Source organism: Sminthopsis crassicaudata, chromosome 2, assembly GCF_048593235.1.
Source record: "Sminthopsis crassicaudata isolate SCR6 chromosome 2, ASM4859323v1, whole genome shotgun sequence".
Classification (NCBI taxonomy): domain Eukaryota; kingdom Metazoa; phylum Chordata; class Mammalia; order Dasyuromorphia; family Dasyuridae; genus Sminthopsis; species Sminthopsis crassicaudata.
The window spans coordinates 465345008-465369667 of NC_133618.1; the positions used below are offsets into that span (position 1 = coordinate 465345008).

The 24660-nt window shown below is 42.9% G+C and overlaps 1 protein-coding gene across 1 annotated transcript; it reads right to left on the reverse strand.

Annotated features, from left to right (window-relative positions):
* Positions 1-10935: 10935 nt before the first annotated feature.
* On the reverse strand, positions 10936-22900 carry LOC141553610 (uncharacterized). Its single transcript, XM_074285172.1, has 2 exons — positions 22809-22900; positions 10936-14801 (listed from the first exon to the last, which is right to left on the reverse strand). The coding sequence occupies exons 1-2, from the start codon at positions 22827-22829 to the stop codon at positions 11679-11681; spliced, it is 3144 nt and encodes a 1047-aa protein (XP_074141273.1). The 5' UTR covers positions 22830-22900; the 3' UTR covers positions 10936-11678.
* Positions 22901-24660: the final 1760 nt, after the last annotated feature.

Sequence of the window (24660 nt, forward strand, 5' to 3'; positions counted from 1 at the left end):
CCAAATAGGATAAAAGATAAATTCCTAGCTTATGGTCCAGAAGCCTAGCTCTGAGTTTATACAGATAAGGTTTACTTTTGGATGATTTCTGACAAATCACTCTCCTTGGCCCCCCACCATTATTGCCCTGCCAGACCATCCCAGCAGGAAGCACATGAAATCAGTGCAAAAAAGGACATATGATCACAACAGGCTTACTAAGGTTGGTCAAAGATAGTGAACTCAGCAGCAATATTCGCAGCCTTCACCAATGGCTGCTTTCCTCCAATTGCCTCTTGAGAATACAAATTCCAAATCCATCCTTCCTGGGTGTCCAGCCTAGCAGGAGCAGGACAGGGAACAGAACATCTGGAGTGGTTTCTCTGCTGAGCCTTCCCATTCTAATCCTGCTTGACTGTCTGGGTGCCGAGTGCTGTCATCTCTCCACATCCTTGGGGCTCACAGGTAAGTCTGGCTCTCCTAGGCTGCACCTACACCTCCTCCATTCTTTGCCATTGTCTGTTCTAGTTTCCAGCCTCGTTGGGTTCCTCCTATCTCTGTCCTTGTTCTCTGCTGCCCGTGCATGGGCATTATGTTTTCATGAGGCTCTACCAGTCTTTCAAAAATGATTGCTTTATGTCCTTCATTCTTGAAGAGGACCATGATATTATGGAGGGCATACCATAACAGGCAGGTTGGATGTAAATGAGGGAGGCTGGGCAAGGTCACCTGCCCCACCTTCCCCTCCAGAGCCATCTGGTCCAATGGCCAGACATAGATCAAGGACTGGAGCTGACCCTGGGTGAAAAATGCTCTGATTTTGCTAGGTTTTGCTTTGCTTTATATTGATGCACAGACTTCTGTGGGACACAATAAGACTTTTCCCTAATAATTGAGATCCTTTTAAGCATTTGTGAAGAAAAATAATACCTTCCCTTCTGCATGTTCCCTTAAACTGTTAAAATTGCAATTTCTAGGAATTTCATCAGGTATACTTGTACACTTGTATATATTGGTACTCTTGAAGGATATACGTAAGCATTATATGTATATATATATATGTATGTATGTTTATATATATGTACATATATATAAACATTATCAATTGGTATATGTCAAAATCATCAATTAATTTTCCAAAATATATATCAGTACATAGTATATACATCTGCATTACTGTCATATGTAGCAGTCTAGATATATCAGTCACATGTAGAAACCAAATATGTAACACATATAGCAAAAATGTATACATCGTTATGGGAAAGAGAAAGGGAAAAGAAAGAGAATAAGCATTTTTCTGGCACCTATTATATGCCAACCACTGTGCCAAGTGATTTTTTTAAATACTATCTCACTAGACTTTGACAACAACTTGGTAAGGTAGGTGCTGTTATTATCCCCATTTTACAGATGAGAAAACTGAATCAGATAAAGGTCAAAGGCCTTATTCAGGGTCACACAGCTAATTAGTGTCTGAGGGCAGATTTGAATTCAATGTTTCCAAACTCTAGACCCAGTTCTCTAGCTCAAAACTTCCTTAAATTGGGGACCGCGAGTTCATATAAAGTTACATAATATATGTGGAGGTTGTAAAATTGTGATTTATTATCTATAAATGTTTGATTTTCATACATATTTTATGTATCTATACACCTGACGTCACATAAAAATTTCTCAGGCGAAAAGAGGTCATGAGTGGAAATGTTTAAGAAGTCCTGCTCTAGCCAATGCATCATCTAGCTACCTCATAGTGGCATAGTAAATGCCAAATACAGAGACTACATATAAACCATAATATGCCTTTACTTCATTCACCAAATATTTATTAAATGCCTACTATGTGTTAGATCTGCTAGATGCTGGTAATAAAAGACAAAAATAAAATAGTACCCACCCTTAAGGAGTTTATTTTCTATTGGTGTAAAACAACATGTACACCAAAAAGTAAATGCAAGCTATGTAGAGAAACCTGTTGTTATAGGTTTCCTCTTGAATAGGTATTCCCTCTATGGATAGATGTCAGAAATTGAATAGGAAAAAAATTATATCTTTATTTTCATTAACTCTTGATTTCCTTTGTAATTATCTATGCTTTATTATATGCATTGAAAAATGTTTTTCTGAGTGTTCTGAGGAGTTCATAAGTTTAACCAGATTTAAAAAAGGATCCATGACACAAAAAAAGTTTAAGAAATCTTGCCTTAGTAGCCCTTCATGGACTTTATATTCCAGACAAAATGACATATTTGCTGTTCTTAAACTTTTTTGTTAAACTTATGGACCCCTTCTCAGAATACTCAGGATAACATTTTTCAATGCATATAATAAAATACAGAAAATTAACTCTCTGTCTCAGTTTTTTTAACTGTAAAATGGACTGGATAATAATAGCACCTATCTCCCCGGGTTGTTGTCAAAGTCCAGTGAGATGATATTTATAAAACACTTAGTGTAGTATCTGGCAAATAATAGGTGCTAGAAAAATGCTCCTCCTTGTTCCTTTTCCTTCCCCACTATGATGTATGTGTTATGCATTAGTAGGTGACAGTTGGGTTGAGCACAGAAGAAATGAAAGGGTGATGATTCTAATAGGTGAAAAGTGAGGCGGAAGGGGATTTCAGGCAGGCTTGTACAAAAGTCTGGAGGCAGGAGACAGAGTGGTATAAGTGGGGAACAGCAAGTATGTCATTTTGTCTGGAACAAAAAATCCATGAAGGAAAGTGGTATGCAATTAGACTCGGAAGCCAGGCTGACTCCAAATTGTGAAGGGCTTTTAAAGTCAAACAGAATTTTTTTTTTATTATGAAGACAAGAGGTAGCCACTAGGCCTTCTTTAAGCAAGAGAATTATATTATTAGACCTACGTTTAGGAATATCCATTTGGCAGTTGGATGTAGTATGCCTTGGAAAGAGAAGAGATAGTCAGTTAATAAACAATTGTTAAATGCCTATTTACCAGACACCGTACTAAGGCCTGACAATATAAACAAGGCCAAAGATAGTCTCCATCCTTGAGGATCTCATAACCAATGACACAAGAGGCAAGTAATCTAGTCAGGAAGCCTTGGCAATCATGCACTTGAGAAGAGAGGAAGGCCTGATCCAAGGTGGTAGCCTATATCACAGAACATCACATATGAGGGTTTTATACAGCAGAACAAATACAGGAGACACACCTAACATCACAAGCTGAGTTCCTGCCAGGGCACACATGCACACAGTCAATGAGCATCATCTAGATGCCTGCAGAATCATCTTTCTCTTTCTTAGAGCATCCATCAATCTGGTCCCTGGCCAGCACTTTTGCAATGACTTCTTTTCAGTTTTCCAAACTCAGTTCCACTGGCCTGTAACTTGAATTCTGAGCTCCCAGTTGACACAGACTGATTCTCATTATCCTCAGTCACATGCCTGAACTTGGGAATGACCTAGGCTGGTATTACAGCTGTTTCCAGCCCCTAAAAACACTAATTCTATAAGTAGCCTCCCTTCTCCTAGGACTGGAGTATTAGGAAGGAAAGGAGGGGGCTTTTAAATTCAACCCTTTCCACCTTGTCATGGCAGATATTACCTGGGAACTCATGCTATCCCACAAGACCCTACCAACATGCTCTTCCCTCTCCAATCTGCCAGCACACACCTTCTCCGTATTAAGAATCATTTCTCGTTCCAACAATTCCTCAGAAACTTGTGGTGGCTGATTCTTCTCTGCCTCCTTTGTCCTCCTGGTAGTGAGACAACTTTAGGATGTTAATCAGGTGGCCCACTTGTCCAGTTCTCCATGGTTCTTGTCTCTTTGGCAGCAAGGAGCACCCTGAGCTATCTCCAAGGTTGTTCTATAGACAAGCAGATTGTGCGATCTTTCAACTACTTGACATGGATGAGTCTCCACTGGTATGAAAATGTGTCTTTTTCCTGGACAGCAAGGTTTCTTTTTTAATTCATTAATATATTTTCCCTCAGTTAAGATTTCTTGGTAGGACTTTTTACTTTAAATTACAGTTTCTGACAATGAGCTTGAACATAATGTGGTTGATTGTTCTCTCTGAGCTTTACTGTATAGAGGTCATAATTGGGCATTGGGCAGCCTTCGGCCATTATCTCAGCCAAGAGACACACTGGTTACGAGTCTCCCGTCTTCCTCATCTTCTGAGGCTCCAAAGTACAAATCAATAGATAATTGTGTCTCTTAACCAAAAATTGGCAAGTATGGAGAAAAGTCTATGGCGTCATTCTTAATGGCATTATAGGCCTATCCTCAAAGTGCTGCATGCTGACTATACTGAGGTTTATACTTGGCTCTTGAGTTCCCCAACAGTAGTTCACTACCGTGTGATTAAAATATTCTGACGTTGGAGCTCTCCAAGGATGGTAAGGTATAGCTCTAGATTTCTTGATTCTTGCCAAAGCTAACACCTCCTTTCAAAATCTTGACCTTTGCCAGAGAGATCCTGGCAAGGAAACCCTTATCCCAAGAAATATATTTCCCATAACCCCTTGGCAACCATAGGAGCTTTTGTGTTTTATGTGCCTGGCACCTAGTAGGTGCTTAATAAATACTTGTTGATTGATTGGTTGGTTGTCTATACTTGTACATAACAGGTGAAATTGTTTGTCACCACTAAAATACAGCTTATGTTTTTCCTATCTCTATCCAAGGGTTAGAAAACATTTGTGTACAAGAGCTCCAAAGGACCACTGCTAATTATACTCTTCAGATGCACAGTATGAATTGATAGCATTTACTTGACTATCTCAAGTAGAGGTCTCATACTTCCTACAGATATTGGCTGCCATCTTGTGTCAGTAGAATTTATTTTATAATAGCTCTATAGTTTATTCTTGGCAAAAGTGACCCAAAACTGTCATGTGGGGCTTTGTGGTCAAAGGGCAATAGATCTTGGAGAACACTTCATAATAAATCAGTTCTCCTCTAGATGGTATTTCATTTATCACAGAACTCCATCTTCTGCTATTCTCTCCACAGAATACCCTCTGGAAAATAAAACTTGAACCTCCAAGGGTCATATCCTTATTTTTTGGTGGGAGATTCTCTCATTTCTCTTTGACTTTCATCACTGAGTTGTCCCACCATCAAAAAGACAGCCAAGGTAGGGATGATTGGTCCAACATGACAAAATTTCTATCCATTGATGGTACCGTCTCATACTTTCAACCACTTTCATGGATCTATGGGACTGGATTCATACATGTCACAGATCACTTTCATTCATCCATGGTACTACAGTGGCTTTAAGGAGACAGGTCTATGGGACAGAATACATGAGTCCACATTTGTCTTTTCTGGTTGGTTGGTCAGTAAACCAACCTGGTTCCCTGATGGTAAAACATGTTAAACTCATAATTGGTTTGCACACAAATCATCTCTACCAGACACTAAAGATATTAGTGCTGGTAAGATTATATATTCAAACTCCATAAATACAACTTCAAAACTTCTCAGTGACAGTTCATTTCAAAGCTACTTCAAAGCCACAGTCTACTTGAGAATGGAATAATGATGCTCAAATTTGTGAAGCTGTTTGCTGTACATGACACAAATAGCTGGCTTGGACTTGCCCTGGCCAGCACTCATGTATGTTTGAGGTAGTTGATCAAGGCCCAGAAGACTTAATCTCATTTCTTTCCCAGTGGTCTATTAAAAAATATCTAAGGAATCAGATCAGAGGGCCCCTTTTTTAATCCTTTTGTTTTTAATTTTTGTCTGCTAGGATAGAATTACAGATTTAGAGCTGGACAGAAACTCAGAAGACCTTCAAATTCAATCCCATCATCTTAGGAAATTGAGGTCAGACAGAGCCAGGATTTGAATCCAGATTCTCTGATACCAAATCGGAAATTTGCTACCTTGTACCACATTGCCTCCGTGATGAGTTCAATAAGTGACAATGGCTTAAATCTTCACAGATGTGAAGTTAAAGGCTTTTGCTTTTAAAAAAAAATCTTTGAAGATGGCCAAGTGATGCATTCTTCTATCTTCTTGCACTTAATCAATGAATTAATCAATCCTGAGCATTTATTAAGAACCTATTATGTATCAGCCAGTGAGTTAGGTGCTACAGATATAGATACCAAGAATGAAACAATACCTGCCTTTAAAGAGCAAATATTCTATCAGGTGAAACAATATGTGCCTATCTAAGTGCATGCAAAATATGGATGCTATTGTTTGTCCTTCATTGCAGAGAGGACAGATGACATCATGGGTGATGTCTTGACCTGTGAATGCATTGGATTTAAGTGAGCTAGAGATACACAAAGCCATCACCCCATTGTTTCATAGTCATCATAGTTCAGTGACAGGACAAAAGTCAGGATGACTGGTGATGGCCTGGATGCAGTGAATGATCTTGGCATCTTTAATGTCTGATCAAGCTCTAAGCACTCCAAAGCCACCTTGGTAGCCAGTTGGAACAAATTGTTCCCATCAGCCCATTCCACTGGAGAATGCTTGGAGTGGCCATTCCTCTAACTCACTGATGGGTTTGAGGTCTGCCCACCTAATTTGGCTTTTGTGCTGAAATGGTTTGCACCAGGGGCGGCTGCTGGGGCAAGTTACAACTTTTTACAGAACCAGATGAAAGTTGGGGTATAGGTGGACACCACCACTGAGCAGCTCTGAAAAGGAATAGTGCTCAATGAACATACCACATACCCCAGATGGATGAGAATAGAGAAAAAGCCACGGGATTTGGAAACTAATAAGTTATTGGAGGAGAAGTTAGGTGGTACAGTGGATAGAGCACCAGCCATGAAGTCAAAAGGACCTGAGTTCAAATCTGACCTCAGACACTTAACACTTCCTAGCTGTGTGATCTTGGGCAAGTCACTTAATCCCAATTGCCTCAGCAAAAAGAAAAAGAAAGAAAGAAAGAAAGAGAAAGAAAGAAAGAAAGAAAGAAAGAAAGAAAGAAAGAAAGAAAGAAAGAAAGAAAGAAAGAAAGAAAGAAAGAAAGAAAGAAAGAAAGAAAGAAAGAAAGAAAGAAAGAAAGAAAGAAAGAAAGAAAAGAAAGAAAGAAAGAAAAGAAAGAAAGAAAAGAAAGAAAGAAAAGAAAGAAAGAAAAGAAAAGAAAGAAAGAAAAGAAAAGAAAGAAAAGAAAGAAAGAAAAGAAAAGAAAGAAGAAGTTATTGGGTACAAAGTTAGCACTGAATAAGTACTTCTTGGTTGAACCACATCCCACTATTCATTCAATAATGTGTGAAGAGGAGCAAAGAAAGACTGTTTCCTTAGGCTCTTCCAAATTAGAACATCATATATCAACATTTCTAAGTAGTTCATGTCACCAACTGATTTCTCCATGAGCTATTAAAAAATGGCAGCTGCCCCAGAAATTTCTCTTGCATGCACTCAAACTGCCCAATGGAAAGCCATTTTCCCCTTATGTTCTTTTGCAATGGAGATTGGATGATACTGATCATATAAGTTCAACATTAAAAGCCACTGGCTGCCAGCAGACAGATCATGGTATCCTGTATCCATGTACTGATTTCCCTTAGTTCTCTTATTCCAAGTTCCATAATCCATACACATACAAATCTTTCTAATTTCCTTTTGTACTATCCCAATAGTTGAGGAATGTGGACTATAGAGATCCTGGGCTCTATCATGGATTATTGAGCTATTGTTCTTTTGGGTGATTCCTGAGGTCTTCCACCTAACCAAGGATGTCCAGTTGTTTTCAGTCAAATCCTATTCTTGACACAGGTACTGGAGATTGGCTTGCCATTTTCTTTTCTAGCTCAGTTTACAGATGAGGACCTGATGCAAATAGGGTTAAATATCCAGGGTCCAATAGCCAGTAAGCGTAAGAGCAGATTTGAACTCATCTCTGGACTCCTGATCTGGTGCTTCATCCACTCTGCCATCCCGTTGCCCCATCTAAAAACAGTTATAGCAAATACAACATCTTTGGCTGCCTTCTTCTGGATCTGTCACCAAAGCAGACTGCCTTGACTTCTGGTCCTAATCGTCTTTGTTCCTGCAGCAGGAGGGGTACCACACACTGTGCAATCTTCCAGCAGCTTGCCTCAAGTGCCATCCGGGATACGGGAAGGCCTTTTCTTTGGCATCTTGAGATGTGCTGGAACCAGAAGGAGCTGGCTTTTTTTCATTTTTTTAAACCAATCACTATCTTACTCTCTTTACTATTCTCATTTCTAATTTCTTTACAAGGGCTCTCAGCTCTATGTAAGCAAGAGGCAATTCTTGCTATTCAATGATATATATATATATATATATATATATATATATATATATATATATATATATATATATATATATATATATATATATAATTTCAACCAGAAACTGATGTCCTTGACTTCATGAATCAACCTAACAGCAGCCCATTGGTTCTATAGGTATCACCCACCAGAGGGGGTTTGGATTGGAGGGGAAGCCTCTATCTGTGTAAACAGAGGGAGTAACCCTAGTGAAATAATAGATCCTTTAAGTAATGAAGTAAATCTTATGTAGAAGGCCCCAGCCTGTGTTTCAGGAATAAGGCAATAATAATAAGAGCTAGCTTTTATGTATTAGTACTTTACAAATGCTATCTCATTTGATTTTCATAACTACTGAGGTAGGTGCTATTATTATCCTCATTTTACAGATGAGGAAACTGAGGCACAGAATAATGAAATAAATTTCTTATAGCTAGTAAGTGTCTTAGGAAGGATTTGAACTCAGGTTTTCTACTCTATCCCCTGAGCAGCCCAGCTTTCTCTACCAGATGATGGGGACAAAGACATATACATATAACTATTTTGCCAGGAAGGATAAGATAAGTGAAAGAGAAGATCATAAAATGTGTTTCAAAAAATGTGAAGAGAATGAGAGAGTATTTTCACCTTGGGAAGAGGGGGAAGCAGATCAGAGAAGGCTTCAGGGAAAAGATGGCATTTGTTTAGACCTTTGAAAGTGGAGAGGGACTCCAGTGAAGAGAGATGGAAACAGAGGTGCATAATCCAGATATAGGAGACAAGGGGGAGAGGGAGTGAGGAAAATGGTATGTGCCAAGACAGGAGCTCTTGTTATAAAAATCAAAAGTGACAATTTAAATAAAATGCTTTGTGAATCTTAAATTTCTATGGAAACCTGAGCTAATATTAACCAATAATATCAATACTAATAATTCAACTATCATGCTTAATAGTAGAGTATTATAATGTTATATAATATATAAAAATATATTAAAGAATTATAGAGTACTATAGTGGCTAGATAAATAGGGAGGAAGGAAAGAAGCATTTATTAAACCCTATTATGTACCAGGCACTTTACAAATATCTCATTTGATCTTTACTATTCCAAAAGGTAGTGACTCTTATTCCCATTTTACAGCTGAGTAAACTGAGTCAGACTGAGGTTAAATGCAGGGTCACTTAAAAGTGCCTGAGGCTCAGGTCTTCCTGATTCTAGGCCTAGTGTCTATTTTATCTCCACTGTGGCATCCACTGTGCCAATTAGCTGCCTACAGAATGCCAAGAAGTTCCATCTTTGACACAACCCTGGCTCCATAACCCTGGACACATCACTTAGCCCATCAGTGCCCCCAGACAGCACTCTAAGACTTCACTGCAGGGCAGGTGCCGAGTTCAATAGGTCTGAGTTCTTTATCGGAGTTCTCTATCCTCAGTGAAATCACATGCTTGAATTTTTAAAAAGTTATCCTGCCCCTCTATACCTGCCTCCACCCATAATGGTCCTTTCCGCCTGCAGTGCTAGCTTCCAGAAGTCAGAAACTGCCTCTAGACAAGTCGTCTTAGTTTGTACAGACCCCGTTTACTCTTGAATGACTTCAAAAGGTCTTCGGCTCATTGTCACCACCTTCATTGCCTCCATTGCAGGAAAAAATACAAGAAATCAGGGCAACAAAGGAAATTCAGCCTCAGCAGAATTGTTCTGATTAAATGGGTAAAGAGCTTTGATAATGCTCTTTGGGTAAAGAGCTACATTTCACTCCACTCCTCTCTTTACTCAGCACGACAAATGTGCAATGGAGGAATTAATCCGTATGCTTTTCAGGAGCATAAATAATAACCCATATGTGTATAGTGCTTTACAAAGTGCTTTTACAACCATTATCTCATTTGGTCCTCGCAACTGCTCTGTGAGCTTGGCAAGACAGGGATTGTTGTTCCCATTTTAGTGATCAGTCAATCAATCAGCATGCATTTATTAAGTGCCTAGTGTAGTGCCAGGTTCTGCGCTAGATGCTGAGGCTGTGAAGATAAAAATGAAACAAACCTTGCATTTAAGAAGCATATATGCATAAGGAAAGGAGGAGGGAAGAAAGGACAGAATAAAAGAAAGAAGCAAAGAAAAAAGAACACAAAGGAGGAAAGGAGAAAAAGGAAGGAAGTCTTTATTAAGTGTACTGTATGAAAGGCACTGTGTAAATTTATTTCATTTGATCCTCACAACAGGCTTGAGAGATAGGTGATAATACAGCTTTACAGGTGAAGAAATTGAGGTTCTTAGAGTAGAATGACTAGTCTGAAGTTACACAGCTAGTAGCAGAAGCAGGACTTTACCCTGGGTCTCCTAATTCCAATTCCAATGCTCTTTTTTACTAGACTATATTGTATATTCCAACAGTTTGACCTGGAGTAACTTCCTTTTTCTACCTCAGTTTCCTCATCTGTAAAACAGGGATGGTGCTTGTCACCATAATCATGAATGTAAACTTGCTAATTAAGTGAGAAAAGGGGATTTTAATGGTGGGAAAGGGGCTGACTCCTGCTAAAATATCTATATTTTTTGTCCCCATTCCTCTAGCCAATGGCCAGATGGGAGTGTGCCTCGGAATATAGCTCCCCCCAAAAATAGAGCTCCCTCTCAGCTACAGCTTTTGTCGGGTTGCAGTCTCCCACCCTCCCAGAGGCCTCCTGGCAGTTTATAAATAACCATGTTTTCTCGAGTGGGTGCTCTGCAAATAATCTGTACACATGACAAGCTGTGGTTGGTGAGGGGGGATTTGTGGAAAGGAGTGGGGTAGAAGGACCATGGCATATAGAATTTTAGAGCTAGAAGAGACCTTAGAGCATATGATATTAGAGCTGGGATGGTGCTCAGAACATAGGAGAGCAGAGAGGGGATGGTTCTTGGATCAGAAGAAATCACAGCTGGGAGGGTCCTTATTACATGAGGTTTTGGAGCTGGCAGGGCCCTTAGAACGTGAGATCTTGGAGCTGTGAGGGCCTTTAGAATGTGAGGCTTCGGAGCTGGCAGGGCCCTTAGAACATCAGACCTTGGAGCTGGCAGGGCGCTTAGAATGTGAGGCCTTGGAGCTGAGAGGGCGCTTATTACATGAGGCCTTGGAGCTGGCAGGGCCCTTAGAATATGAGGCTTCAGAGCTATGAAGGCCCTTAGAATGTGAGGCCTTGGAGCTGGCAGGGCCCTTAGAACGTGAGGACTTGGAGCTGTAAGGGCCCTTAGAACGTGAGGCCTTGGAGCTGTGAGGGCCCTTAGAACGTGAGGCCTTGGAGCTGTGAGGGCCTTTAGAATGTGAGGCTTCGGAGCTGGCAGGGCCCTTAGAACATCAGACCTTGGAGCTGGCAGGGCGCTTAGAATGTGAGGCCTTGGAGCTGAGAGGGCGCTTATTACATGAGGCCTTGGAGCTGTGAAGGCCCTTAGAATGTGAGGCTTCAGAGCTGGCAGGGCCCTTAGAACATCAGACCTTGGAGCTGGGAGGGCGCTTAGAACGTGAAGCGTCAGAGCTGAGAGGGCGCTTATTATATGAGGCCTTGGAGCTGGCAGGGCCCTTAGAACATGAGGCTTCAGAGCTATGAAGGCCCTTAGAATGTGAGGCCTTGGAGCTGGCAGGGCCCTTAGAATGTGAGGCTTCAGAGCTGTGAGGGCCCTTAGAACGTGAGGCTTCGGAGATGGGAGGGCCCTTAGAATATGAGGTGTCAGAGCTGGGAGGGCGCTTAGAACGTGAGGCCTTGAAGCTGGGAGGGTGCTTAGAACGTGAGGCCTTGAAGCTGGGAGAGTACTTAGAATGTGAGACAGAGCTGGGAGAGTGCTTAGAATGTGAGACAGAGTTAGGAGGGCCCTTATAATGTGGGGCATCGAAGCTGTGAGGGCTCTTAGAACGTGAGGCTTTGGAGCTGTGAGGGCCCTTAGAACGTGAGGTTTTGGAGCTGTGAGGGCCCTTAGAACGTGAGGCTTTGGAGCTGCGAGGGCCCTTAGAACGTGAGGACTCGGAGCTGGGAGGGCGCTTAGAACGTGAGACCTTGGAGCTGAGAAGGCCCTTAGAATGTGAGGCCTTGGAACTGTGAGGGCCCTTAGAACGTGAGGACTCAGAGCTGGCAGGGCGTTTAGAACGTGAGGCCTTGGAGCTATGAAGACCCTTAGAACGTGAGGACTCAGACCTGGCAGGGCACTTAGAACGTGAGGCCTTGGAGCTGAGAAGGCCCTTAGAACGTGAGGCCTTGGAACTGTGAGGGCCCTTAGAACGTGAGGACTCAGAGCTGGCAGGGCGCTTAGAACGTGAGGCCTTGGAGCTGTGAAGGCCCTTAGAACGTGAGGACTCAGAGCTGGCAGGGCGCTTAGAACGTGAGGCCTTGGAGCTGTGAAGACCCTTAGAACGTGAGGACTCAGAGCTGGCAGGGCACTTAGAACGTGAGGTCTTGGAGCTGAGAAGGCCCTTAAAACGTGAGGCCTTGGAACTGTGAGGGCCCTTAGAACGTGAGGACTCAGAGCTGGCAGGGCGCTTAGAACGTGAGGCCTTGGAACTGAGAAGGCCCTTAGAACGTGAGGCCTTGGAACTGTGAGGGCCCTTAGAATGTGAGGATTCAGAGCTGGCAGGGCGCTTAGAATGTGAGGCCTTGGAACTGAGAAGGCCCTTAGAACGTGAGGCCTTGGAGCTGAGAAGGCCCTTAGAACGTGAGGCCTTGGAACTGTGAGGGCCCTTAGAACATGAGGACTCAGAGCTGGCAGGGCGCTTAGAACGTGAGGCCTTGGAACTGAGAAGGCCCTTAGAACGTGAGGCCTTGGAACTGAGAAGGCCCTTAGAATGTGAGGCCTTGGAACTGTGAGGGCCCTTAGAACGTGAGGACTCAGAGCTGGCAGGGCGCTTAGAACGTGAGGCTTTGGAGCTGAGAAGGCCCTTAGAACGTGAGGCTTCGGAGCTGAGATAGCCCTTAGAACGTGAGGCCTCGGAGCTGTGAGGGCGCTTAGAACATGAGACCTTGGAGCTGAGAAGGCCCTTAGAACGTGAGGCTTTAGAGCTGAGAAGGCCCTTAGAATGTGAGGACTCAGAGCTGGCAGGGCGCTTAGAACGTGAGGCCTTGGAGCTGAAATAGCCCTTAGAACCTGAGGCCTTGGAGCTGTGAGGGCGCTTAGAATGTGAGGACTCAGAGCTGGGAGGGCGCTTAGAATATGAGGTATTGGAGCTGTGAGGGCCCTTAGAATGTGAGGCTTCGGAGCTGAGATAGCCCTTAGAACGTGAGGCCTTGGAGCTGTGAGGGCGCTTAGAACGTGAGACCTTGGAGCTGGGAGGGCGCTTAGAATATGAGGTATTGGAGCTGGGAGAGCGCTTAGAACGTGAGACCTTGGAGCTGTGAGGGCCTTTAGAATGTGAGGACTCAGAGCTGGGAGGCCGCTTAGAATATGAGGTATCAGAGCTGGGAGGGCGCTTAGAACGTGAGGCCTTGGAGCTGTGAGGGCCTTTAGAATGTGAGGCTTTGGAGATGGGAGGGCGCTTAGAACGAGAGGCCTCGGAGCTGTGCCGGCCCTTAGAAAGTGAGGCTTTGGAGCTGGGCGAGCGCTTAGAACGTGAGGCTTCGGAGTTGGGAGGGTGTTTATAACGTGAGGCTTCAGAAATAGGAGGGCCCTTATTACGTGAGGCCTTGGAGCTGAGAAGACGTTTAGAACGTGAGGCCTTGAAGCTGTGAGGGCGCTTAGAACGTGAGGCTTTGGAGATAGGAGGGCCCTTAGAACGTGAGGTGTCTGTGCTGGGAAGACGCTTAGAATGTGAAGTGTAGAGACTGGGAGAGCCCTTAGAACGTGAGGTGTCTGTGCTAGGAAGGCGGTTAGAACGTGAGGCTTCAGAGCTGAGAGGGCGCTTATTACGTGAAGCTTCAGAGGTGGGAGGGCCCTTATTCCGTGAGGCTTCAGAGCTGAGGGGGCGCTTATTACGTGAAGCTTCGGAGGTGGGAGGGCCCTTATTACGTGAGGCTTCAGAGCTGAGAGGAGGGCCCTTATTCCGTGAGGCTTCAGAGCTGAGGGGGCGCTTATTACGTGAAGCTTCGGAGGTGGGAGGGCCCTTATTACGCGAGGCTTCAGAGCTGAGAGGGCGCTTATTACGTGAAGCTTCAGAGGTGGGAGGGCCCTTATTGCGTGAGGCTTCGGAGGTGGGAGGGCCCTTATTGCGTGAGACTTCGGAGCTGAGAGGTCCCTTATTGCGTGGGGCTTCGGAGCTGAGAGGTCCCTTATTGCGTGGGGCTTCGGAGCTGAGAGGTCCCTTATTGCGTGGGGCTTCGGAGCTGAGAGGGCCCTTATTGCGTGAGGCGTCGTAGCTGAGAGGGCGCTTTTTACTTGAGGCGTCGTAGCTGAGCGGGCGCTTTTTACTTGAGGCGTCGTAGCTGAGAGGGCGCTTTTTACGTGAGGCGTCGGAGCTGAGAGGGCGCTTTTTACGTGAGGCGTCGGAGCTCAGCGGGCGCTTATTACGTGAGGCGTCGGAGCTGAGAGGGCGCTTATTACGTGAGGCGTCGGAGCTGAGAGGGCGCTTATTACGTGAGGCGTCGTAGCTGAGAGGGCGCTTATTACGTGAGGCTTCGTAGCTGGGAGGGCCCTTAGAACACAGAAGGGCAGAGCAAGAAGAAACCATTGAGCTTGTAAAACCAAACATTTTATAGATGAAGGAACTGAGGCCCAGAATGGGAATTGTTTTGATTAGGATCACAGTAGTGTGTCACAGAGCTGGGAAGAGAATAGAAAACTAGAATTTAAATGGCACTTCAAGATTTACAAAGCAACTCTATGTGTGTCATCTCATTTGAAACTTGCAATAACCCTGCTGTTACAAGACCCATTTTACAGATGAGGAAACAGGCTCAATGACTTGCTCAGGGTCATGGAACTAGTGTCTGAAGTAAGATTTGAACTCAAGACTTCTTAACTGCAGGCATAGTCCTCTGTGCACAGCATCATCTTGCTGCTGCACTTCATAGGTCTTCAGTGTTCTTTCTACTATTCAGTGGTTCCAAAGTGGGACCTGGGAACTTCGGACCCTTTTTAGGGAGCCAATGGGATGAAAACTACTTTCATGATAATTAATATTATCTTAATTAACATCAATAATTAATATAATCTTAATAGATTTTTTTATTTCCAATGTGAATATATCAATAAATCAGTATCAATCAAATATAAATATCCAATAAATGTCAAAAGAAAAAACCCACATAAACAAAAGCTCTTTGGGAGGAACTCAATAATTTTTTAAAAACATTAAGAGGTCCTGAGACTTTAGTTTGAGAGTCTCTATACTATGCTGTGTACAAGGATAGTGTTTCCTTTGCCTAATTTCCAGATAGTTGATTTTTTTACTTTTTTTTCCCCCTGAGGCAATTAGGGTTAAGTGACTTACCCAGGGTCACACAGCTAGGAAGTGTTAAGTGTCTGAGGCCAGATTTGAACTCGGGTCCTCCTGAATTCAGGGCTGGTGCTCTAACCACTGCGCCACCTGGCTGCCCCAACTTTTTTACTTTAGGGAAAGAGCTACATTTCAGTTGTTTTCACTGAGTATCAGGAATTATAATGTTGATCCTGGATCCCACTGGAGTAAAGCAACATGTCTGACTCCTGTCTCAAAATCCTTTGGACTTTGACCCCGACTTTGACCCCCAGTGACTAGCCTCTAGGACATTAGCTCTCAACCGGATCTCCAGTCTCTGTCCCCCCCATCTTCCCTGTATCTGATCCTGGTATCTGGTGCCAAATCCAGTCAACTTTAGACCATACACTCTAAGGTTCTAGTCTTTATCTATCTATCTATCTATCCCTGTATATATACATATATATCTCCCCCCTGGCTCTTGGATTCCAATTTCCAATGCAGCGTCCATCCCCTAACTCTGAACCCCGAGGCCCTGCTCTTGAGCCACAGTCTGAGACATCCTTTCTGATCTAGAAAGGGAAACTTGGTCTCCCTCTTGCTCTCTCGACCTCAATACCAGGTAAGTTAAGAACTGGGTTGACAAAGAGTTGTGCCATCTTCAGGGAGATGCACCAGCTCAGTGAGATCCCAGCTCCCCTTCCGCCTTAAGAGCCCCTTTGCTTTCCCACCCTTTCCAAGTCTCTCTCTGCCCTAAAGGTAAAGGCCAGTTTCTCCTCCTCTGCATCTTCCCATATGCCTTTTTATTTCCTCTTTTTTCTTTTTTTAAAAACATCAACAACAAAAAAATCTTGTGTTACTGTGAAGTGAAAAATTATATGAAACTGGAAAAAAAAAAAAGCCAAAAAAACCTCCCAACTGCTTGAGAGAACATGGCTATAAATACCCTGACAGGAGCTGAAAGTTTCCACCGACTCCAACTTCCTGCCAAATGATGGCTGAATGAGAAGAAGGCTGGGGCCCTGAGGTGTCGGTGGCTTAAATAAAAACGGCAAAAACATCCTTCTGCTCTTCTGATGCTATGGAGAAGCACAACTTGTCTGGTTATCTCAGAGAAAGAGAACTGGGATGGTGAGAGGCAGCCTGGGTCTTCTTGCTATATTCAAGCTGTATGAAAGCCCAGCTAAAAGTGTGAACATTGGGGAGAAGACTGGACCAAAGGAAGGAGAAAGCCAGACTCCAGGGCAGACTGTCAGGCACTGTGGGACTTCTCTCTGAAGGGCAGTTTTCTCACTTATAAAATAAGGGGCTAACTGCATCAGAGGGATGATGCCTAATAAAGTCCCTCCCGCTTCTGACATCTTCTGCTCCCTCCTAACATTCCAGATCCTAAGGTCCCTCCCAGAATGTCCTATCATTCCATACTCTAGCATCCATCTGATGCTACTTCCTATCCTACATCAGAACATGGAGGATCCAGGCTTAGAACCATACCATCACAGACCGTAACAAATCCCATGGACTCTGTAAAGGTGAAATTTCAGGCACCATGACCCACTCTGGCAGTTATGGATCTCCAGTTTCTCTTTGGACAACTGCATAGGAAGGAACAGGACGCTTTCAAAGTGTTCCTCTTCCTCTACCTCAGAAGCCCCTGAAAGGCAGAGCAGGACAGGGAAGGACTTCCCTGCATCAGGAAGCAAAGACAATACTTTACTAGCGTCCAGCTGGCCCCTTCAGCCTCTGATCAGTGAAAGCATCACTAGACACTGAGAGGTGTTTCAAGAAGCTCACAGAACAATTGTAAGTAATAGAAGCATTTCTGTAGTGCTTAAGGTTTGTAAAGCCTCTCCAAACAAGTCCGTGAGAAAGTTGATGTGAGTATTATTATCTCCAGTGTATAGATGAACAAATTAAGGCCCAAAGGAATAAAGTCATTTTGTCCAGGTTCGTGTATTTTGTAAGTATCAGTACTAGGATTAGAACTCAAGTCTGCTAACTCCAAGAATCATGCTGTTGATACAAGCATACACCTGAGTTCTCAGGCCGTGTGTGTGTGTGTGTGTGTGTGTGTGTGTGTGTGTGTGTGTGTTACAATGCAGCTTTTTCTCTGGCCTAGTCCTGGAGAGGGGAACATTATTCGGGGTCTTTCTTAGGCCAGCAGAGCTTTAAAAAAAAAAAAAAAAAAAAGTCAGCAGAAAAAATTCTGACAGGCCTGCAAAAAACAACCCTGTGGGTTTAGCCCTTGGGGAGGGGGAGGGAGAGAAGGGAGGGGGGATGCAGAAAGGTGCATGAATAATTTAAAGGGAAATGATACAGCTGGCTGGTTGCAGTCAGACAGCCCAGAGAATGAGAGCTCTTCCAAATCCGGTTAGAAAGTGTGCTCCAGTGGCGCCGTGGCAGGGAGTTATCATTCTTACCCTGAGAGGAGGACACTGGGGGAAGGGGAAATCCAGAAGTCCCACCACTTATCCACCCAGTCTCCAGCTCCCCTCCGGTCATGTACAGGACTTAGAAAATAAGAACAAACTGCAGAACTGCATGACGGAGGTGCCCCCTGGAAGGGAAGGACCAAGGGAGAATGGCTCAGCAGCCCTAAGTCTGGAGAAACTTCAGATCTTAACCCAGAAAACCTTTTGGGGGGGAGTGGGGTGGGAGAGAAACACAAGCTCAGTCTAGTCAATTGCAATTATCTTACTCTTTCTGTGGGTATCCAGAGAGTAGGGAAATAGCGTGGTGTAGTGGAGAGAGAGCTGGCATTGAAAACTTGAGTGCAAATCCTGTCCCTGTGATCCTGGATAAGTCATTCTCTTAAATACTCTAGGCCACCTGTCAAACTTGAGGATCCACAGGTCAGGTAGGGCCAGAACTGAATTAAAATGTAATTTGAAAATGTTTAACAAAAGAAATAAAGATACATCATAATATTGGCAGTTTTCTAAATCACTGTGGTTGTCACTGCAGTTCCCATCACTGCTCTAGGCTACCCTTTAAGACTATCAGCTGCAGAAAAGGTATTTACACACAGTAGTAGAGGGAGCTTCCCCTCTCAGGAATTCCCTGTACCAATGAAATCAGAGGTCCAGTGCTGGCCCTGCCAGTCTGCCCCTAATTTGCTCTATGACTTTGAATAAATCATTTGACCTCTATGAGCCTCAGGTTTTTTATCTGCAAGATGTGTGTGTATGTATTTGGGGGGCGGGAAACATGATTTAGACTTAGGGGTCTCTAATCCTTAAAACCTTTTCTCTAACATCCCTTGTTCCTATGTTCATAACTGAAGGTCCCCTTTAGAGCAACATCCTCTGAGCTGTGTGATTGGGCCAGTGTTCATGGAAGGAGAAGCTGACCGTGGACATAATTTGAGGCTGGTTTTCTGGGCAGTGGAAATGCCTTTAGCCTTGATCCCAGAGAAAATCAGGCCACCAGTTGAGGCCTTCAGAGCTAGACTCTGACCTCCTCCCCTTCCCCAGCCTGCCAGGAACTGGCACTCAAGGGAGCAGCATCTTGCGGGCAGCCCTTATCTTGTAACTGGGCCTTGGGAGGTGATTTCTATCTCTTACAACATGATTAATAGATGTGCAACCAATTCTGGAGAGGAGAAACCTGTTAATGGATTATTTATTTAACAGCAACTTCTGGTGCTGGAAGGTTAGGTTGGGGGAAGGGGAGCATGTCAGAGAAGGGATGTTAAATTTAAGAGCCCTATGGGGAGGTTTGTGGCTCAAGGAGACACTGGGATTGGACCATCCTATAGTCCTTTTCTCAGACTAAATAATAGTAGGGATACCTTACCTGTGTCTAGTCCTTTACACTTAATGAAAGCACTTTTTTGTTCAACTTATTGTTTTTGTTCAAGTTATTGTTAACCTCACAACCACCACAGTGGGGGAGGGGGGGTTTCAGTCTCATTTCCTTTAAGAAGAGGCCAGAAGAAAGCCTGACTTAAGGATATTAGTTTTTATTTTCATGACACACATTAAGGTTTGCAAAGTGCTTGCCTTGTAAAAAGGTACATAAAACAAGGATTCTTGAGGCAGCTAGGGGGATCTGCAGTCAGGAAGACCTAAGATGATCTGGCCTCAGAAACTTACTAGCTGTGTGACCTTGGGCAAGACACTTAAGCCTTTTGCCTCAATTCCCTCATTTATAAAATGGAGGTAATAATAACCCTGTGAGGATAAAATGAGGTCAAGGATGCTAAAAATGCTAACAATTATTATTCCCATTTCACAGATGAGGAAGCTGAGGCCTGAAAAGATTGAGATTTCCCCAAGGTCATATAGCTAAATAAGTACACTCAAACTCATGTCTTTTGACTCCAAATCTAGTGCCCTTTCTGCTGTACCAGTATAACTACAAAGCATAAAAACTCTAAGGCAACTTACAGCAAGATGCCAGAAGCTAGAATATTTTTGGTGTCTTTATATTTGTAATAGAGGTGATATAGGGTCCCACAGATGGAGAAGGGGCTCTGTTGATTACTCCCACTACTTTCATTTCTGAACATTTCTTTTTCCCTTCCCTAAGCAACAAATTATCCCTTGAAATAAAGAATTACTGTTGTTTAATTGTTTCAGTCATTTCTGACTCTTCATGACCCCTTTTGGGGTTTTCTTGGCAAAGATACTAGAGCGGTTTATGATTTCCTTCTCCAGCTCATTTTACAGATGAGGAACCTGAAGCAGAAAGGGTTAAGTGACTTGCCCAGGATCACACAGCTAGTCAATGACTGAAGCCAAATTTAAACTGAGATCTTCCTGACTCTAGGCCTACGGTTCTATTCATTGCACCACCCAGTTGTAGGTAACAACAAATACCAAAAGAAAAACAAAAAAGAAATTCATCCAAACCCTCCACCACATTCACACTGAATGACAGTGCCCACAATTAAAACACAGAATGGTGAGCTAGGGGGAAGCTTAGAGATGCTTTAAGGAATCCCAGGGCCAGAGAAAACAAGCTTGCTAAGGTCACACAGCAAGTTGGGGGCCTGAGCTTCCCGCTCCTGAGTCCCAGGCTTAGGGTTCCTGCTGTTCTGGCCTGGGTTGCCAGGCTTGGCCCCTCCCAGTGCTGGCAGCCACTGGAGGCTGGGGCTGCTGAGGCTGACCCTGGCTCCCGGGTGGGCTGCTCGCTCCCCCATGCCCAGAACTGACTGCACATCCGAGAAGGATCAATTCCACCTCCTTCCGAGACAGAAGGAAGGCAAAAGCTGGGATGGCATTTTTCTGGGTTTCTGCTTACAAAGGCCAGGGCTTGGGGGTGGGGAGGATTATAAAGCTGCTCCAGGACAAAAAGGGTCTTAACCTGGGGTCTCTGCTCTTGCTCTTTTTAAAAAAATATATTTTAGTAATTGTATTTTACTACAATAGATGTCCTTGATATCCCTATGTATTTTATTTTATACATAAGGTGCAAAGGTGGACTTCCCCAGGCTGCCCAAGGGGTCACCATCAAAAAAACAACAACACACACAACAGCAACAAAGTAGATTAAAGGCTTGTAGACTAGAACATTCAGAACAGGGCTCCCCACTTAGTCATTGAGACTGAGGACCTGAAATAATAGCTGTCTCTGGAAAGTCGTCTATGGTCATTGCCAGCAGCAGCCCTGAAAAACCTAGGGTGTGTGTGTGTGTGTGTGTGTGTGTGTGTGTGTGTGTGTGTGTGTGTGTGAGAGAGAGAGAGAGAGAGAGAGAGAGAGAGAGAGAGAGAGAGAGAGAGAGAGAGAGAAAGAGAGAGAGAGAGAGAGAGAGAGAGAGAGAGAGAGAGACAGAGAGAGAGAGACAGAGAGAGACAGAGACCGAGAGACCGAGAGACAGAGACAGAGACAGAGAGACAGAGACAGAGAGAGACAGAGAGACAGAGAGAGACAGAGACAGAGAGAGAGACAGAGACAGAGAGACAGAGACAGACAGAGACATACACACACAAAGACAGAGACAAAAAGAGACAGGCACAGACAGAGAGAGACAGAGAAAGAGAAACATAGACACAGACACAGAGACATAAGAAGGAAAAAAGAGAAAGGGGGTGATATTTGAGTGTGACAGGGCTCCATCATCTCAGTCATGGAAGGTCCTTTAGTCCAACCTCCATGTGAACTTACCTCTCCTGTGTCCCTCATCACCCATAATACACTTTCCAAATGAAGCTTTTCAGTGAAAAAACCCCCTGTCTCCCAAGGCAACCCCTTCCACTTTGGGATGGTTCTAAAGATTATCTCATTGTTTTCTTTGGTTTCCACCTCTTGCTTCTGGCTCTCTTTTCTGAGGTGAGAGAACTCCACCTTCTATATTACAATTTTTCTAAGACTTACTAACATCCCTGAGGTCTTCCCTTAGGTCCTCTTTTCTCTAGACTGAATATCTCCAGCTTCTTCCAGCAGTGCTTTTAAGGCCTGGCCTTTTGTTCTCTCTCCCATCCTGGCCACCCTTCTCAAGATGCTCTCAAATTGGGCATGTCCTTTTTATTATTTGGCGTATATGATGCTGAATTGAACTCAGTAGTCCAGTCGTGTTCTAAACAGGGCAGAGGACAGTAAGATTATCTCCCTTTTTATTTAGCACCCTGTACCTTCCATGGCAGGAGAAGGGAAGAGAACAGACATTCATGAAGCATCTATTATGTGCCAGCACCATTCTAAGTGCTATGTAATTATTACCTCATTTGATTCTCACAACAACCCTGGGAGGCAGGTGCTATTATTACAGTTGAGGAAACTGAGGCACATAGCAGTTACATGATTTGCCCAGAGTCCCACAACTAATAAGTGTCTAAGGCCATACTAGGACTCAGATCTGCCAGGATCCATGGCCAGTGCTCTCTTTACGCACTAGGCCCCTTCACTGCTCTGGTATTAGCTATGATTGTATTAGTTATTTTGGTTTCTGTGACACGCTTGACTACTAAAATCCTCAGAAATTTTTTCAAATTGTTTAGTCAACTCTCCATATCCTAAAATTGGGTAGGTAATTTTTTAAAACCCAATTGTATAATATTACATTTTATGCCCATCATTTGGCCCATTATAGTCTGTCAAACTCTTCAGATCTCATGTTGTGAAATGAGATGACATATGTAAAGTGCTTTACAAACTTTTTTTAAAGTTTGTTTTAAATCTAAATTCAAAAGAGGAAAAGAAAAAGAATTGTCATATATACAGCAGATCATAAAAGAACATATTCAAAATATAAAGCAATAAATTTCCATTTCAAGAAAGCCTATATAATAAATACTATACCTTGTGTTTAGAACTGTCCATCTTTTTTTGCTTCTTTGTAGGTTTCCTTTGTTCTCTGCTATGCACTTCTCATTTTCTTCTTTTTTCCCTTTTCTTCCTCCCTCTCCCCCAAGAAAACAATTAAATGCAGATATATATATATACACACACATATACATACATACACACATACATATCATAACTAACTATAATCATACACAAATAATATATATATATATATACATATACACTCATAAACATCTATGTAAGATTGTACTATGCTTGTTTGTGTTTTCCCTGAAAATAGATAACATCTTCCTTCATAAGTCCAAGTCTTTCCAACTTTTTCTAATTCTACCTCCTCATCATTTCCTATAATCACAGCAATAATCCAACCTTATACTATATATTTTGCAAACTTTAAGATATTATTTAAATCTCCTTATTATTAGTCATTATAGATACTGACTATCATTCACCAAATTAGCTAGTCCTTCCATTTTTTGTATTATCTGCAGACTTGACCAACACATCATTATTACTTTAGCTGAGTCATTGAAAAAATTTATAAACAACACAGAGCCAGCACAAAATCCTATAGCGCTCCACCACGAATGTCCTTCCCAATTGACTTGACCCAGTTGCTACTATTCTCCTACTTTTCACATCAGGTAATTAAACCAGCTCGAAATCCCTGGGGCCTGAAATCTGGAGACATTCATGAATTCCTCACCTACCCTCACTCACCTGCACATTGCAGTTGTTGCCAAGGCCTGGCAGTTTCACCTCTGCAACAACTCTCCAATATTATACCCCTTCTCTCCTTTGGCAGTGGTACAGGTCCTCATCACTTCCCACTTGGATTACTGCCTGCTGTGGGTCAGTCTGCCTCAAGTCTCTCCCCACTCCAGTCTATTCTCCATTCAGGCACTAAAGTGATTTCCCTAAAACTCAGGTCCCATCGTGTCACCACCCCCACTCAATAAACCCCAGTGGCTCCCTATTGCCTCAAAAAAACAAATGGAAAATGCTCTGTTTGGCATTCAAATCTCTTCACAGACTAACTCCCTCTTATCTTTCCAATCTTCTTATATGTTACTTCCCAACATGTACACTTCCATCTAGTGACATTGGCCTCCTGACTGTTCCACAAACAAGATTCTCCATTTCTTAACTCTGGACATTTTTTGTGGCTGTCCACCATGGGGTTGGAACTCTGTCCTTTTTCTGCTCCAACTACTAATCTTCCTGGCTTCCTTTATGCCCTGACTAAAATCCCACCTTTTACAGGAAGCCTTCCCCATCCCCTTAATTCTACTGCCTTTCCTCTGTTAGTTATTCCCTTTTATCCTGTACATAGGTTACTTTGTATATATTTGTTTGCATGTTGTCTCTCTCTTTAGATTGTAACCTTCTTGAAGGCAGGTACTGTTTATTATCTCTTTCTGTATCTGTAGCACTTAACACAATGCCTTATATATATATAGCAGGTATTTATTAAATGTTTATTGATTGATTAAATCCATGTAACTATACTACTATATAGTCCACAAGGACTATACATGTGCTTATGTGTATGTGCTTATCTATCTATCTATCTATCTATATATCTATATGTAAAACAACCATATGTGTGTATTTTATGTAATATACATATGTATCTACATAGGTATTTGAATGGGGCATATATGTGCTTTTATATATATATGTATTGGTTAGATTTGTGTATGTTTATTATATGCCCAAAAGTCATGGGCATACTACAATCTTGAAAACATTAAAAATGAGTATTTCTCAGAGAACAATGAGATGTGGAAGAATGGGTATGAGGAGACTAAATCATAAATAAAGAACTGTCAAAGAAAAATAGGAG

Bases quoted from the DNA above. Each gene is read 5' to 3' on its own strand.
- LOC141553610 (XM_074285172.1), bottom strand. From the start codon at position 22,829: ATGGACAGTTCTAAACACAAG. The intron at 14,802-22,808 runs GTATAGTATTTA...CTGTGTTCTAAG, and splicing joins TGGACAGTTCTAAACACAAG to GGCCCTCCCAGCTACGAAGC.